General features: G+C 47.3%; 1 protein-coding gene across 2 annotated transcripts in view; it reads left to right on the top strand.

The window, feature by feature from the left end:
• The first annotated feature begins 1,250 nt into the window (after positions 1–1,250).
• The window catches only part of XYLT2 (xylosyltransferase 2), a 17,305-nt gene continuing 830 nt past the window's right edge, over positions 1,251–17,725 (top strand). Inside the window, exons 1-11 of one of the 2 annotated variants that reach the window (XM_018567871.1) lie at positions 1,251–1,523; positions 5,433–5,847; positions 7,245–7,420; positions 8,743–8,945; positions 9,667–9,747; positions 10,795–11,011; positions 11,117–11,293; positions 12,435–12,694; positions 14,292–14,472; positions 15,649–15,982; positions 17,124–17,704. In XM_018567871.1, coding sequence (XP_018423373.1) covers positions 1,389–1,523; positions 5,433–5,847; positions 7,245–7,420; positions 8,743–8,945; positions 9,667–9,747; positions 10,795–11,011; positions 11,117–11,293; positions 12,435–12,694; positions 14,292–14,472; positions 15,649–15,982; positions 17,124–17,446 — 2,502 coding nt within the window. In that variant the 5' untranslated portion in view covers positions 1,251–1,388 and the 3' untranslated portion in view covers positions 17,447–17,704. Of the gene's footprint in view, positions 1,524–5,432; positions 5,848–7,244; positions 7,421–8,742; positions 8,946–9,666; positions 9,748–10,794; positions 11,012–11,116; positions 11,294–12,431; positions 12,695–14,291; positions 14,473–15,648; positions 15,983–17,123; positions 17,705–17,725 lie in introns of both variants that reach the window. The other variant, XM_018567870.1, reaches the window with a different exon arrangement.

Below are 17,725 nucleotides of genomic sequence, written 5' to 3'. Positions count from 1 at the left end.
GATCAGCTGTGGAACAATCGTACAAATGGCAGACTAGTACACACTTTGTTCATCAGTACTAAGTCCTGATGAAGGGGGGTTTGAACCCTTGAAAGACGTTGGATTTTTATGACACGGGAGTTTGAATTAAATAAAAAATGGCATTTATTGCTGTCTGTGCTTTTCTGTCCTGGTGACTATGGATGAGCCTGGGTTTGGATCAAACCCAGAAGGAAGCCAACAGTGCTGGCCCAATCAGCTGTAGCTGGAGAATTCCTTGCAGCCGCATGTAAACAAAGGTTGCTGGTGAGATTATTGACTGTAATTGGCTGCATTTTGTCATTGACATTGGCCTAACAGAGCCATGTGGCCCTATAGTTTCAATGATGTCATTAGAATCCCGCCCCTTTGTTTACATGCAGCCGCAGGGCGGGGAATGCACAGTGGCACTGTGTCTCCTATCCAGACCTGGTCTGAACGCAGGCTTATCCTTACCGGTGACCCCCGTGCCCTCGTCTCTTATCCTGGTGACACTTTTTCTGGACTTAAGATCTCTTTTCATGGGTGACAAGTCCCATTTTAAGCAGCCGTACAACAACCCTAGTTGTGCGTATGCCTTGCATAGACTAAGATGATCAGGTGACTAGCATCTCACATCTATGGGTAGCTGTAGTGGCCCATGGTTGCCTACACTGGGACATTAATGGCCACCCTTCTTTCGTCTGTGTATTCTACTTCCACCATGTCTTCCTAACCTCTTCTGTTGACTTTGCCCTGCTATACTGAACACAGCAGACCCCTAAGGCCTCATTCACACACAACACAATAGCAAAATTGTACGCATATTTGTAAATGCATGTATGCGCATATTTGCACGTATACGCGTGAACTGTATACAATCCCAGAATGCATTATTTTTAATAAAAACTTTAATGTACCGTACGTGCGTATATGCATGCATATATGTGTATATGTGCGCACACGGAAATTCCGAGCCTGGACGCATCTCAATTCCATTTTTTGTGTGCATCGGAAAAATACGGCTTCATACGCAGCTATGTGTATGGAGCCATTTATTTGCATACGCTGCATATAGCAAAAAAATGCTGCGTGCATCTATGTGTATTATAGGCAGTGTGAATGAGGCTTAATGGGTATTGAATTTGGGCGTAGGAGGCTAATTCAATCGTTGCCAGGCAACCGCGAACGCCCTCCTGGGCTCCGCACGCTAACCGGAAGAGGCTGTGTCGAAGTGCTGACCCGTCACCGGATTTTGGCAGGCGGCGGCGGCCATATTTGTTGTGGGCGAGCGGTGTTCCAAGCCTGGGTATAGGAATGCTCTGGCTGTGGGCGCGCAGTGCTGGAGAGTCCTGGCCACACGGCAGACGGTGAGAGCTCGGGGCTGGAGGATGGCGCCCAGTGCCCGGGTCATAAAGCTCGGTCGCCGCTACAAGTACCTAGCCGCCGCCGCCCTGGCTCTGCTGTTGGTCCAGGGCCTGGTGGTGTGGAGCTTCAGCGCCCTGGAGGAGGATGAGGCTGACGGGGTAAGTGCCCTTTCCTGACTGGGCGAGGGGAAAAGAAGGGGGACCACAAGTCGCAGCGTGCCAGGGCTAGGCAGAGACAGCATGGGAGTCGTAGTTCTTCCCCAGTACATCTGTGTGGATATGGTTACTGATATATCATGTTATCTATAGGGTCAGCCTGACTCCAGCCTCAGGTGTTGTCACCCATCTGTGTCCACCATGAAGTAGATCTCTCACTTCCTGACCAGAAAATGGGGTCACTGGAGCAGCAAATGATACGTGCTTAGTGCAATGAGTTCAAAGTGAGGACAACACCACCTTTTTAGGGCCCATTCACACTAAAGCGAACCGCTGCGGTGCGTAAAGCAACGCATGTATCATGTGTTTTCAGTAAGGCAGGCCAATAATTGGGAATTGAATGGGTTGCCAATGTGCAAAAATCCACGGGTCACCCTTAAAATAGCAACGTACTGCAACACATGGCATGTGCGTTCTGCTCACCGTGCTATAGGGTGCCATTCACATCGAATGGAAATGTCCAGTGCATGTGTTTGAACAAAAGAAAAACATTGTTATTTAATATTTTATTTTTTATAATTTTTTGTTTATTAACCACTTGGTGACCGCGGTGTTTACACCCCCTTCCTGGTCAGGCGATTTTTCAGTATTCAGCGCTGAGGTACTTTGACATTTATTCCGTCATGCAACCCTGTACTGAAATACATTTTATACCATTTTTTTGGGGACACGTAGAGCTTTATTTTGGTGGTATGTAATCACCACTGCGGGTTTTTATTTTTTACTATATTAAGGTAAAAACTACTGAAATTTTGATTCTGAAAAACGTTTTTTATATTATGTTATAAAACATTTATTATTACCCAATTTATTGGTAAAATATAAAAGTCGGGGGTCACCTCGGGTAAATAGACACCAAACATGTCGAGCTTTAAAATTGCGCACACCCACGAAATCGCAAAAAAAAAAATCCATACCCAAAATTTTCCATGGGCGACGCTTTAAAGGAGAACTAAGGGGTTAAGTCTTTTCCCCATAGTTCTCCTTAGGGTAACAGGAGGACACGAACTAGCGTCCTCCCATCACCCTAGGCTTAGTATACCGCGAGCTGTAGCTCGCGGTATACTGAGACGCTGAAGCAGATCCTGACAATTGTGTCGGGATCCGCCCAGCTGTGTGACTGACAGCTGACTCTGCCTATCTAGAGGCAGAGCCAGCTGTACCCGCCCCCTCCCCCGTCCGTTCCGCCAGTCAGCGCTGGGGGAATCCAGCCCCTCCTCTGTCACGACAGAGAGCCGTGACAGGATCAAGAGGTGAGCGAACGCCGGTATGTGTTCGCTCACCTCCCGATCTACTGAGCCGACCTGTGACAGTCTCATGGTCACAGGTCGGCTAGAACTATGAGGTGAGTGAAAAGCACTCGCCTCATAGTTCTCCTTTTTAAAAGTTTTCACTGCTCATCAGTTTAGTGTTATCAGTGATTGATGGCCCTGGAATTATTGCTCTCACTGCAACGTTCGCGACGATATGTAAAATGTGCGGCGTAATGGGCACAATCGTCTTTTTCACATGTTTGAACACGTGTATGTATTGGTGGGGACATACATTTGTTCTTTTTCATGTGTGACTTTAATTTTTATTTTTGTGCAGCTTTTATTTTTTCCTAATTTTTGTTTCCACTTAACTTTATTGCTCTCACATAGGGCGCTAAGAAACCCCCCTATGTGATGGCAAAGATATGCGATAGGTCCTCTTTACGGAGACATCTCCAAGACCCCTTATGTCACCTAGGGACCCCCAAAGAAGCTGATAAAGCAAAGATCAGTTTCATCAGCTTCTGAAGCTGGAGAGTGACCGCAGAATGTGGAAGTCATGTAATATACATCACTTCTGCATTCTGACAGCGGAGAGGGGAGCGAAGGGAGATTGTGTATCGATCTTCCTCTGATCTCATGTCAGAGCCACCATGCTGGTCTTGGGCTCGCATTGCGGACCTCGGAACCAGGGGGGGAGGAGAGAGAGACAGCAGCAGCACATACCGGCACGTTATACCGTGTTTGGCCGAAAGTAAGACCTACCCCGAAAATAAGACCTGGCGCTATCTTCAGGGATTTCTGTAATATAAGACCTACCCCGAAAATAAGACCTAGTTCAGTGGTAGGTCTTATATTACAGAGATCCGCTAGGTCTTACTTTCGGAGTAGCTGCACATATAATAGAATTTAACATGTGAAGACCGGCCGCAAAACACACACACACACACACACACACACACACACCTCGGCTGCCGCTGAAGACTACATTTCCCAGCAGGCACAGTGTAGCCAGTGGGGTCGAAGTGGACGGCATCAGAGCGGACTGCTGCAGCCAGGTAAATATAAGACATCCCCCGGAAATAAGACCTAGTGTCTTTTTTCCTTGGAAAAAAATATATAAGACAGTGTCTTATTTTCGGGGAAACGCGGTACAGGCGATCCGCCGCCTCTATAGCACTTGTATGTAAACAGGCATTGTGGGGCCAACAGGAGGTCTTTTTACAGCCTGTTACATCCAGGAAGCTGGGAGGTGGTTAATATTACCATTATTATCATTGTTTTTACCATTACTAATACTATTCTATTTCTTCCTGGTGTGATATGAGTGTTACATAGTAGATAAGGTTGGAAAAAAAGACTCCGGTCCATCCAGTCCAACCTCATTTTCCATTGTCATTGTACACTGAGTGTAAGACATCCCCAGAAAGGTCACTTCCTTCTCCAGTAATCGGATCAGTGGCTCTCTGGCAAGTTTTGTGTTTTTTTTTGCAACGTTGGGACTGATCATCTGACGCTAACAGGAAGTGAGAAATGGGTGCGGGAAGTGAGTGAAATCCATGTGCATAGGTCAGACTCTGCAGTGAAGAAAAGACAATCCTTGTAATGTATGTGGTTGACCAAGAAAGGACAGTCCTTTCTTTTTCTATAATGAACTGGGGTCTGGGACACTTGGACTTAGGCGCCTAGTCCCTAGTCCCGCCCGCATATAGCTGGGTGAACATCATTCGCGCGGCATTACAGCCGCTAGATGGTGGTGCCGATGAGCATAGGAAAATTCTATGTTCTTCTGCTCCGTCTAGTGGCTGTAATGGTGTGCGAATGGTGTCTGGGGAGCCTGTTTATAGATCTCTGAGTATCTAAAGCCAAAGCTTACAAATATGTGTATGTGTGTGTATAAGATATATCTATCTATAGATATATCTATCCAGGCATATTTCTGCCGCCAGGGAGCTGACAAGGGTCACCGGGACGAGGGTCTCTCTCTCTCTCTCTCGTCAGCTCTCTCTCTCTCTCGTCAGCTCTCTCTCTCTCTCGTCAGCTCTCTCTCTCTCTCGTCAGCTCTCTCTCTCTCTCGTCAGCTCTCTCTCTCTCTCGTCAGCTCTCTCTCTCTCTCGTCAGCTCTCTCTCTCTCTCGTCAGCTCTCTCTCTCTCTCGTCAGCTCTCTCTCTCTCTCGTCAGCTCTCTCTCTCTCTCGTCAGCTCTCTCTCTCTCTCGTCAGCTCTCTCTCTCTCTCGTCAGCTCTCTCTCTCTCTCGTCAGCTCTCTCTCTCTCTCGTCAGCTCTCTCTCTCTCTCGTCAGCTCTCTCTCTCTCTCGTCAGCTCTCTCTCTCTCTCGTCAGCTCTCTCTCTCTCTCGTCAGCTCCCTGGAGGCTGAAATATGCCTGGATTTACAGTACATTGTATGGCCACAGGCGTCCGTGCACCCTAACCCCCGATGGGGGACATAAACAGCAACTATAATCCTAACCATTCAAGTTTTTGGCTTCTGATTCACCTTTAGAAAGGAGTCGGTTGGACTTTTTTTCTCCTTCTATTGCTAATCTGCTTCTTCTCCTTTTTTTTTTTTTTTTTTTTGCATCTTGATTTTTGTATTGCAGAACATTCAGCAGAGGAAAAGTAGAAGCTCAGATAAAACGGAGCACTCCAAGGACCCTGGTAATTCTGCAGGGCGCAGGTCTTGGAGGCCAAGAGGAAAGGCAGGGAGGTCAGGCAGCGAGGCAGCCAGAACGGCGAGAGAGGCTAATCCGAGGTCCAAGCTGAGCACGCGTCTCCATGTCCCCCAGGAAACCTGGCACAACCTGACCAGAGACAGCGACACGGGCAGCGTAGAGGGACCTCACCCCAAGGATGGAGTCTTCACCCCAATGTGTGACGTCAAAGGGAAAGACGCCCTGTCCGCTCTCTCCAGAGCCACCACCAAGAAGTGTCAGCAGGAAATCTCCAACATGGTCTGTCTGCACCAGCTCGGGCAGCTCATGCCCAAGAGTTTACCCCGTTATTGCCAAACCACAGGTCAGTGTTTGGGGCTGCTGGACGGCCTCGCTTTTCACTTTTTTTTTTTTTTTTCTTTTTTGCTTTATTTATAAACTGAATGTATCACACTGTCTAATATGACCATTTTAACTACGGGCAGGCTACTAGATCTCCCTTTACTTCCTGGAACTCTGGCACATGTGACTAGGACATGTGACCATGCACCATCTCAGGGGAGGAAAATGCCTTTCTCTGAGATCTCATGAAATTTCCAAGCTATGCTCTGCTGATGTAACCTTCCCAGGATGCATTCCGTTTTGCCTCTCTATAGACTAACCAATGAACACGGGGGTTGTCCCTTTAACTTAAGGCCTGGTTCACACCTGGGCGTTGTGTAGCGGGTTCGAACGCTCTGCAAAACGCTCAAACACAGAAATCCCATTGTTTCCCATGGGTATGGTTCACACCTGGGCGTATTTCAGCCCGTCTGAACGCGCTACAAAGCGGCCTACGCCCAAAGAAGTACATGTACTTCTTTGGGGCGTTTTGGTCTCGCGTTTCCATTGGGATACAGCCAAGTAGCCCACGGAAACGCGTGTTTGACGCGCGTTTTTTTACCGCGAATCGCGGTAGAAACGCGCGACAAACGCGCATATTCAATATGCCTAGGTGTGAACCCAGCCTTATGGACAACATTTTGGGTGAGTTGATCTCTAGCCTCAACTCCTGTGACCTTCAGACTCCCACTCCATGTTCCCACCTGTAATGTGATGAAGCCAGTACTAGTATATCCGTATATATTGTGCTTGCGTCCTGCATGTTCGATGATAACATTGTTAGGTGTTCATCTGTAATTACTCAAATCTCTTGCACTGTATGACCTTGCATAACGTGACTTTGTACCTTGATCTCTTCAATATACTGCAGTTTTTCGCCGTTTCACGGTCGCACGCAATCTGTAAACTGGGCATGTTGGGTATCGTTTTACTCGTTGTAACCTCATCTTTTATATTTCATTAAAAAAATGGGTAATTTGTTGTGTTTTGGGGCATTTAATTAAATTTGTCACTAAATTTTGGGGTTTAATAAGGAGTTGCGCTAATATTGCGCAACATAAAAATTTTCAACTACCACCATTTTATTCTATAGGGTCTTGGCATTCAGAAAATATATAATGTTGGGGGGTTTTACGTAATTTTCAGGCCTAAAATGTGGAATATAACATGGGTGCAAAAAATGGAAAAAGGGCCTCAGTCATGAAGGGGTTAAAAGGGAAAAAAAAAACTCGGGACCTCATCGTAATCAGTGGCAGATGTGTAGACTTGCAAATTGATGAGCTGCAATCTTGCCATTGGTCCTTCATAGCAGGAAAACCCCATTCTGGTAACCTTTTTTAAGTAGATGAATGCAAGAATTTGGTTTGTTTTTGTTCTCAGGTAAAATAACCTCTGGCTTACAGTGGGAGGAGTCAGATGTTGGAGCCCCACCTCCTGAGAAACCTCTTCGTATTGTTTACATGCTTGTTGTACACGGGAGAGCAATGCGGCAACTGAGACGTCTCATCAAAGCCATTTACCACAAAGACCACTTTTACTACATCCATGTAGATCAGGTAAGAGACAGCTGTATATAACGAGGGTTCAGTGACTTGTACAGACCTCCTTTTATCCACTCTTCACACATACCTGCTACACTATATAGCCGGAGGATGACACCGCTCTTTGGTGCCTACAGTTCTATAGCTTCCTGTACTGCCTCCAGATTTCTCTTTGGACTCTAATTATTGCCATACTTGCACTGTCTTTTTTTTTTTAATCATCTTCCTTTCTGAGTGTAATCTAAACCTCTGCTTCCCTCCAGCCTGGAACTTATTACAATGACAGCATTTTAATAGAACTCATTTGGCTGATATAGCTGGCCCTCCCTATCTCAGCCGCATTGCATTGTTTGATAATGTTGGCAACACAAATCGAGGGACGTTTATCAGGCAAATTAGCAATCCAATTATATGCAAATTGGGCTCCCTCCCATTTGGCAAAGTCTGTGCAGCAGCAGTTCTGTGTATTTGCAACCCCTGCGCCTTTTTTTTACTGGGCAGTTAACTGCAATTTGCTGAGTTCTGAGAGAGATTAATTCCTGGACATATTTTTACTCTAAACAACCACAGCAGAAGTAAAGGTAAAACAAAAGTAGGGTTTTTATGACAGAATGCATTTATCAAAACTGAAGTAGACAAAATCTGGAGCTGATGTTCATGGCAACCAATCCGCTTCTCTCCTCGGTTTGTTCAGTTAAGATTGGCTGATTGGTTTGCCATGCACAGCTGCATCAGAATAAATTCCCCTCTCTGTACGTTGCTTCTGTCATAATTGCTGCCTCCTTGCCTGTCGGCATTTATGTGCACTGAGCCACGCATGCGCAGCTCAAGTCAAAACTTGGCAAGGTCCAGTGCCGAAATAAAGTAACTCCAGTGCACAGAAGAGTTACATCATCCCGGGCTGGCCAATCAAGAGGCCAAAGATGCCATACCCGGAAGAAGACCGGGTGGAGATTGAATGTTAGTAATGGAGGAGAGCACTGGTATCGCAGAGCTGAAGGGGACAGTCTGCAAGGCAGGTCGGGGCTATAATATGCTATACATATTAGCACATTAGGGCAAACGCCTCCTGGGGGCATCAAAAGTCTATTTTAGTTTGCCAGTTCAGTTTTATAAGTGGTTAGGATCAGGTTTCTGTCTCGGTGCTACTTTAGGGCAGCATGGCTGGGAATACACATATGTTGTGGTGTGCCACAATCGGTAAAAATAAGTCAGTTTTATTTAGTGAATGTGTTGAGGGTCTAGAGATAAGGAATGGGCCCATGCAATGCAACATGCTTAAACACACATTGAGCATGGTGAATGGGCCTTGACTAATTTTTATATTTTCCTGACAGCGTTCGAATTACCTTCATGGTGAGGTTGTCCAGTTGGCACAGCATTTTACAAACATTCGTGTTACCCCGTGGCGCATGATCACTATCTGGGGCGGAGCCAGTCTTCTTACCATGTATTTGCGCGGCATGCAGGATCTGCTTGAGATACCCGACTGGCCCTGGGACTTCTTCATCAACTTAAGTGCCACTGACTACCCGACCAGGTGAGTTAGAAAACACACTAAAGAAGAAAATAATGTATGTGTTTTACAACATTTAACGCGAGGCAAAGGATTCCTAGAGCACTATGGGTTCCCTATAGAGACAGTGCTCAGCAGTAGTAATCTCTTTGGGCACAATCTCTATCATTACATTTTCAAAGGAATCTAGTAAAGGATGAGTCACTGCTCTGACCTTTTCCGTGTACACCTCTCCTAGTTATTGAATTCAGGTGCACAAACCAGCTCAGTAAAGGCGTGGTTTGATGTGGAGGAATTTGATTGGAACGCACAGAGCTGACTGACTTTAAAAAATTCTAGTTGCCTGTGCTGGTCTTCGAGCATCATTGCCTTTTTGAACCGCTGATGCAGAGAAAACTGGAGAGAATTCAGAAGTCCTAATCTGCATACTCAGAGTATTGATGCAAGAAAGAGTATGGCAACCAGGCAAATAGCATTTTTAGGAGGATGGGTCAGTAATTGCAGCCTAGGTGTCTGCCGTGACAGGTTCCCTTTAAGCACACCTACAATGTTCAGTGTCACGCCTTGGCAGTCCGCTGTACTTCAACCCAGGCATGTTTACACAGAAGCTTCCTAAGTGAAAGGGCAGATAAGGTGGATTACTTTAACATCAATATTCTTTGTGTGAATGGCTGTTGCACTTAAACTTTGCCAGGCTGTGTTTGAGTTGTCACGTGACTTCAAATGTTTTATCTTCTGCATACAGGACCAATGAGGAGCTGGTTCTCTTTCTATCAAAATACAAAGAAAAGAACTTCCTTAAATCTCACGGCCGTGACAATGCTAGGTAAGATTCTCCTTTTAAAAAGCAGATGAAACGTTCGTCCCCACTGGTTCGGTTAATTTAAGGGCCTGTGTTGATGGGGATTTTGGTTTTGTATTCCTATGCAAGTCTATGGGAAATCAAAACCTAGTTGAAGCAGGTCACATATATCGAAGAAAGTCAAATGCACCTTTAAGTGATCCAGAAAGATCTTAAACTGATGCCATTGGCACAAGCCCAAAACCCACTGAGATGCCCTAATATGTTTTGAGTAAACCCATAAGTCCCATTGCTAGTGGTAAAGAATTAAATAAATCTTGCAGCCTCATCACAAGTGGGGGAATGAAGCTGAGGAAACGAATAACAGAAAGGGCAGGATGACCCAAGGTGGAATCCACAGTGTTATTAAGTATAGGAACAATAATGCACCCACGTGTGCCCAGTGAAAGAGCACTCCTAATGGCAGCCATGTGATAGCTGTGTCTTGGAGGGAGCAGCAGTGAAGATTCAGTTGGGAGCAGTGGCGTCACAAATAGGGGTGCGGCCCGCACCCGAGTGACACCATTGGTGGGGCAACACCAAAATGATTGACAATCATTTTGGTGTCACCCCCCTCTGAAAAGTAGGGCAATCGGTCACTGACCGAGAGCCCGACAGTTGCAAGAGAGGAGGGGGCCCAGCGGCATATCTTATCCCGCCGGGTAAACGTCATCTCTCTCTGCCGGCGCCCATCATCAAGATGGCCGTGCATGCGTGATGACGTCACGGCGGGGTATCACCGGGAATCCGCTCCGGGTGACACCTGGCCTCGGGACGCCCCTGACTGGAAGTCATAGCAATTGGACCCGGCAGGTGATCAATATCCAGCACTCTGTTGGAAGAACGGGAAACGGTGTTATGACACTGACCGGGAAATGACGCTGTTTCTTGCTGCAGCTTCCAATGCAGTGAAATCAGAGTAAGCATTTGAAGTCCAGGAGGGGAGTCTGTACAGTTCTACGAGATTGAACGGAAGGTCGGAGTTCAACTATAAGCCATAAACTGTTGTCAGTGAAAATAATTTATTTTCAGGTTCATTAAGAAGCAAGGTCTAGATCGCCTCTTCCATGAATGTGACTCACACATGTGGCGCCTTGGTGAGCGGCAAATACCAGAGGGCATTGTGGTAGATGGCGGCTCCGATTGGTTTGCTTTGACCCGCAAGTTTGTGAACTATGTGACGTACACGCAGGATTTCCTGGTGTCGGAGTTGAGGCGATTCTACAAGTACACTCTGCTGCCTGCTGAGGTGAGTAGTTGTGGGCGTATTTGTATTCCTGTTTGTCTGCCTTTCATGTTCTATGTTATTTATTGTCACCGTAAAGCAGCAACCTAAATCCTTCCTCTCCTTCAGTCCTTCTTTCACACGGTCCTAGAGAACAGTCACGACTGCGACACTCTTGTCGACAATAACCTGCGAGTGACTAACTGGAACAGGAAGCTGGGTTGCCGCTGTCAGTACAAACACATCGTAGACTGGTGCGGCTGTTCTCCCAACGACTTCAAACCACAGGATGTTGTGCGTCTGCAGGTAATCTGAAAAGCACCTTTGTTATAACGTTACAATACTACGAAAGTCTCCGGTATAACGGGACCAAATCCGGTTATTATGTGATGTACAAGCCTCGTAAACAGTAAACTTCCTTTACCTCCCTTGTCTGAGCCAAATCTTCCTTCATTTGTATCTCACACTCCCCCTCCCGGACACTGCAGCTCACAGTGGGAGGGTTTCAGCAACAGAAGCAGTGCTGTCAATCCAGAAATCAGTGGGCGGGACTAGGTGTGGCCAGGTGCTGATGACCAGCTACAGGCTTGTGAATTGGATTTGGCAATTCTAATAGCCATGCCCCCTGAAAATATGTGCTGCAGCACTTAATCATTTTTAATTGGGAGGCCATCATTCTGCTTTAATCAATGACAAGGGGGCAGACAACCCTTTATGGAAAAACATCAGGGTAGTGACAAGTATCCTTTATGGGAGACATTAGGGGTCTGCTACAAAGCCCCCCTACACCAACCCCCCCACCCGATGCCTCGCCTACATTCCGCCCAGTCAGGTTGAGGAATAGATGACTTGCTGCTTACCCAGCCAGAGCAAAATGCTTTTGGGTTCATTCTTTGCAGAGGGCATCAGGGAACTTGGAGTCCAAATGTTCCTTAGTATCTAAAGTCATGTTCCTGGTTAACAAAGAGCCCTTTTTTTAATGGGGAGCTTCCATAACCCTCAGGAGCCAATAAATGACATCCTTAAAAACCACCAAAGAGCTAAACATGAGATACTTGCATCAAGAAATTAATCGCCCCTTTTGGCAAGATAAAACTTTCTGAAGTTACTCTAGGAAAGGGATAGGAAACCTCGGCACTCCTGCTGCGGTGAAACTACAAGTCCCATGAGGCATTGCAAAACTGACAGCCACAGGAAGGACTCCCAGAGGCTTGAAGGAATTTGTAGTTTCACCACAGCTGGAGTGCCGAGGTTGCCTTCTCCTGCTCTAGAACATTCCACCTGCTGATTTGCAGTCATGCCCCTTGTTCTACGTTTTTTTTTTTTCTTCCCCAAATGCTGTCCTCTTGAACCTTAAGTCGGGGGATTCCTTTGTAAATGATACGTCCTGTAGTAATATGACACATGACTTTCTGTTTCTCACTTTGCTTTTCTCCTCTTCCAGCAGCTCTCAAGGCCAACTTTTTTTGCCAGGAAGTTTGAGTCTGCAGTGAATCAAGAGGTCCTGGATATTTTGGATGCTCACCTGTTTGGAGAGCCAGCTCCCGGGACTCTGGGTCTCAAAGGTTATTGGGAGAATGTATACCACAGTATGGAGGGACAGGGAGCTCTTACAGACGTCACTATGACTGCATATGCATCGTTTACACGTTTAGCCATGCGAGAGCTGCAAAATCCCGAGCAGCTGAACAAAAAGAGATCCTGCAGGTAAGTGTACAGCAGGGACGTGCGGTCAGGGGAGGCAGGAATTATGGAGGAAAAAGCTGTCAGCTCCATGTCTGAAGCTGACAGCTTTTTCTCCATTCAGATCGGCATCTAACAGGTTACACAGCAGGGAAATCCTCCCCGCTGTGTAACCTGTCATGGACGGAGTGCCTCAGCAGTGGGGGACAGGGAGGCTCCTCCCTGTCTCCTCCTTTTACACTAGCTTGGGGGCGGGCTTCACCTGACAGGATTGCGGGGGGCGGGACGTGCTGGGGGCGAGGCTGGGGAATGCCTCACCCGGAACAAGAGGTACCGCACGTCACTGGTGTACAGGTATTGCCGATATACAGTAGGCTCTTTATCTTACATTGAGGGACACAGGCATTCAGATGCATTTGGGTTATACTGCCATCTGCGGGAGGTTTGGACACTGGCAAACAGTAGAAGCCAGCCTCTGTGTAACCCCTCCTCCGCCCAGCATTCCTCAGTTTTGTGCTAGTGTCTTAGGAGGTTGGCTGCTTACTATTTTTCACCCCTCATTTGGACTGCTTTGAATGTCCTGACTGTAATTGAAATTCTGTCTAATAACAATAATAGGGGTTTTTTTTTTTTGTTCTTTTTCCTGGGAAGTCCATTGAGGGACAGAGGTCCTACCCCTCTGTGTTTTTGCTCTTGTCCTTGATGCTGCTTTTTCCACAAAACTGAGACATGCTGTGTAGAGAAAAAGTTATATGGAGCCTGGCTCTAAATTTTCCTGCTGGTCAGTGTCCAAACATCATGTAGGTGGAAGTATAACCCGACTGTATGTGAATTCCTGTGCCCCCTCACTGGATTCCAAGAAAAAGATTTTACACAAAGTACAAAAATCTTACTTTAGTGCATCTGTAACTGATTGTTCCGGTTCTTTTTTTTGCACCAGGGGAACTGTGTTCTGCTTTTAACAAAAATGTCTGAAATTCTTTTTATATGGGGACCAACTAACTTTGACAAGGGCCACTTGGCAGCCATTCCAAAGCTGCTAAGACATTTTTCTGGCACAGTGCAGATCTGATTTTGGAGTCTCTGGACATGGAGGTATTTCTGAGCCAGAGATGCATTGTGTGCTGAGAGCCAGGGCCATCGGCGGTATCAGATGTTTGAAATTTACTGTAGAGCCTAGTCTGTTTTTGGATGTCTTTTGGAGGCAACAAAAAGACTTATATATCCGATGCACAGCGTAGCCCGCGCCCGATGCACAGCGTAGCCCGCGCCCGATGCACAGCGTAGCCCGCGCCCGATGCACAGCGTAGCCCGCGCCCGATGCACAGCGTAGCCCGCGCCCGATGCACAGCGTAGCCCGCGCCCGATGCACAGCGTAGCCCGCGCCCGATGCACAGCGTAGCCCGCGCCCGATGCACAGCGTAGCCCGCGCCCGATGCACAGCGTAGCCCGCGCCCGATGCACAGCGTAGCCTGTATCTGATGCACAGCGTAGCCTGCACCCGATGCGCAGCAGTGCATATGTAAAGAGGTGACAAAGATAATAAACAGGAGTGCTGTTTTAACTGTACAGCAGAGACTTGGGCAGAACAATTTCAATGCTCGCTTCCGTTTCATTGCAGCTACACTTCAGATGGTTTCCCCTCTGCTGTTGAGGTCTACTTCTATGATGACCACTTCCAAGGCTATCTAGTTACCCAGAAGGTTTATCCCAGTTCAGCACTGGAGTTCTGGATGATTCCACGAGGCAGTTTCAGAATAATTGATCAGACCGGAGCCGCTAATCGCATCCAGAGCGTGGAGGTGAGCTTCCCACTAAAGAGGACCTGTCACATGAACACGCAGCATGTGACAAGGCATGAGTTATGCTTCCTATGCATTAGCTGTGTAGCTTCTTCTGCAGTCACTCTTTCAAATGTCAACATGAATCTGCCGCCATTTGGCAGATTAAAGAATTCTGGAGTGGTAAAGCTGAACTCCAGGCACATAATAATAATAATTATTATTATTATTATTTTTTTTTTTTTTTTAAACTGCATTGAATGTAGTTCTATACTTTAAACTTCCATAGCCCATCATCACTGGTCCTTCACAGCAGCAGTAGAGAATTGCAGGTGCACACCGTCCTAGTCATGGTATCTCTATTGAGTGAAACATGTCAGAGCGAAGAGGATCCACGGCGGGACCCTGTGTGCTATAATACGATTTTCAGCAAAGCTTTCAGTCTGCAAGCGGAGTTTTTTTCTGTAACTAGTGATGTACTTTACTAAAAAAATGAACTGTCCTTTAAATCCAGCTAATGTAAATACCCGAATTTGACTTTTTTTAGGCTCCTATAATTCTCTGTGCAGTAGACTTGAAGGAAGGAATGTACTTGGGACCAGTTAAGGGATGCTGCATTCATGTGTAAAAAAGAAACATGCGGACAGGAGAAGAGAGAGCAGAGAGATGACCCGATCAGTCTGCTTCTGCTTTTTTTTACTGTCCAACCGCAGGCTAGTGGCAGAGAGGTGACCAAGCTGTATTGCTACAGTAGAAAAAAGTCCTGTCGCCAACCTGGCTGTGATGAGTGGCATGACTGTTTAATTCTCAGGACTGGATGAACAGAAATGCAAGACCGCTCTGATCTGTATTGAGCAGTTTGCGCCGGAGTTCAGCTTAAACGAAACTTTGACCTTCATGCCTTTTCATAATTACAACAAGCTTCTTGGATAGAAAGGGCCACACATGGCATGCTGCTTGGGTTATCTGTGCAGCAGAGAATATTTGCTGTCAGTTACAAACTGGTTCTACAGCTCACACCTTCCCTTTCACATACATGTGTGAAGGTTCTTTGCTCTTGACACGCATCCCAGTAACCATACACTGCCCTTCATTGTTCCTCTAAAACTCTAGAATTAGGGAGTGTTCGGGGTTGCATACCAAACGCCACGTTGCCTTATGTAATTGCTCAATGCTGATACTGTGATTCTGTCCTAGGTGGGCACCGAATGGGACCCCAAGGAGAGGATCTTCCGTAATTTCGGAGGCCTGATCGGTCCGATGGATGAGCCCGTGGCCGTTCAGAAATGGAGCCATGGAGTGAATGTGACGGTTACCGTAGTCTGGATTGATCCAACGTACATCATCGCTGCCTCCTACGACATCTCGGTTGAGTCGGAGGCAGATTTCACACAGTACAAGCCGCCTCTGTCGCGCCCCCTGCGCCCCGGCGTGTGGAAGGTCCGCTTACTGCATTTCTGGGAGCTGCTGGCGGAAGTCAAATTCCTTGTGATACCGCTGACGCATCGAAATAAGGAACCGCTGCAGGGAGGTTAGGACTGACTTTACTACTCCGAATTCTTAAATGTCATGTGATACTGTGTGGATTCTTTGACTTTTGTTTGTGATGGATAGGGATGCACCGATTGCCGTCTTTCCGGTATCGAGTACCGATACTTTGCTTTCGGTACTCACCGATACCGGGGCTTCTGCTGGCATGGAGCAGGCTTCCCGGCCAATCAGGAAGCCGGCGGTATGTCATTACCCACCGCCTGGCTTCCTGATTGCCTGGGAAGCCAGCTCTATGTTGCTTGGCCGGGAAGCCAGTTTCCCAGCCAACCAGTAAGCCCGGGCGGTGAGTAATGACCCACCTCGCGGCTTCCTGATTGGCCACAAAGCTGGCTCCATGCTGATGGGCTGGAAAGATGGGTTGTGGTATAAGGCAGGGCTAGTGAATTAAAATTTGGGGAGGTCTGGTAAATAAAATTTTCATTAAGCAAATTTCCAAATGGCGGTTCAGACAGATCGGTCACTCAGTTTGTGTCTGTATAACTTTAGGCTGCATTCACACCAGCAGCTGCACTACAACACACCGCTGCTGGTGTGTGTTCCAACCAGGTACATCACACTATTTATCACTGTTTGTCACCATGCTGCCCCCATGTGACAGCATTTGGTGGTGACAGGTTCTCTCTATGGAAACATCAGGCGTCTATTAGACCTCTGTCTCCCCTGCCCTCCAATATGACCATCAAGCACAGGAATGTGACGGATTGTCTGTTCACCAGACACTACTTCAGCTGACGGCTGAAGCATTGAGAGCACAGCGCTTCATTGATCACAGATCAGATCGAGGAACAGACGTTCCCTGGTCTGCTCCCACTCTCCGCGTCCTGACACTGTGTGCAGTGGTTCCTGGGCCCCCCAGAGAAGTGGGTGACCCAAAAACCACGGGAGGTGGGAGCGGCACGATCGTGGCTAGTGCAAGTGATTTGAGTGGCTGTACAGCTGCCCAGATTGTTGTAGCAGGCGGCCCTGGCTGACGTCATTGGTTGCTAGAATGCCAGCAGTCCTAGCACCCAATAACTAAAGCAGTGGAAGGCCTGCGCTTGGTTATGGCTGGCAGTGGAAACATCGGCCTCTGAGACCTGTGTGATGATTCCCTAAATGTTTCCTTTTTAATACTTTTTCAGGTGACCGCTGGCTGCATGCTGGCCCACCTCGGGGTCAGTACATGGAGCAAAACTTTCAAGCATTGAGCGGAATCCTAAGTGTTCCCCCCCGGGCCGAAGTGGAACAGGAGGCCGACCACAGATCCGAACTGCTGGGCAAGGATCTGGAGAAATGGACAGACGATGGTTTAAGCAGCTTTTGGTCTGTCGGAGGTGTTTGCGCCAAGACTGCTTACTCGTTTTGCCCTTCAATTCCCATCTGTTCCGACACACACTGGAGTTCCTTGTCTCCGGACCCAAAGTCTGAGCTAGGGACTGTCAGAACCGATGGACGCTTAAGGTAGCAGAAATTCCCAGCACAGTTGCGGACTGTGGGACAAGTTGTGTGTTTTTGCCTGTGACCGATCTGTGGATACAGCAAAGGCTTCGAGCTGTTTTCTTGCCTGGTATGACATTGACAAGGAAGTTGAATCTGTTTACATGGTAGTTCTGTTCTTTGAAGGCCTAATAAAGGTCACTTGACATTCCTCATCATTTCCGATTAGCTCGCCGGAGCGTGCCAAGCTGGTCCAGCACCCCCCCCCCCCATGGGGGCCAAATAGGTTTCTGGCTGGGGATGGATC

Source organism: Nanorana parkeri, unplaced genomic scaffold (assembly GCF_000935625.1).
Source record: "Nanorana parkeri isolate BGI_ZX_2015 unplaced genomic scaffold, ASM93562v1 scaffold1106, whole genome shotgun sequence".
Classification (NCBI taxonomy): Eukaryota; Metazoa; Chordata; class Amphibia; order Anura; family Dicroglossidae; genus Nanorana; species Nanorana parkeri.
The sequence above is the reverse complement of the archived record's forward strand: the minus strand, read 5'-3'. Positions and strand labels throughout refer to the sequence as shown.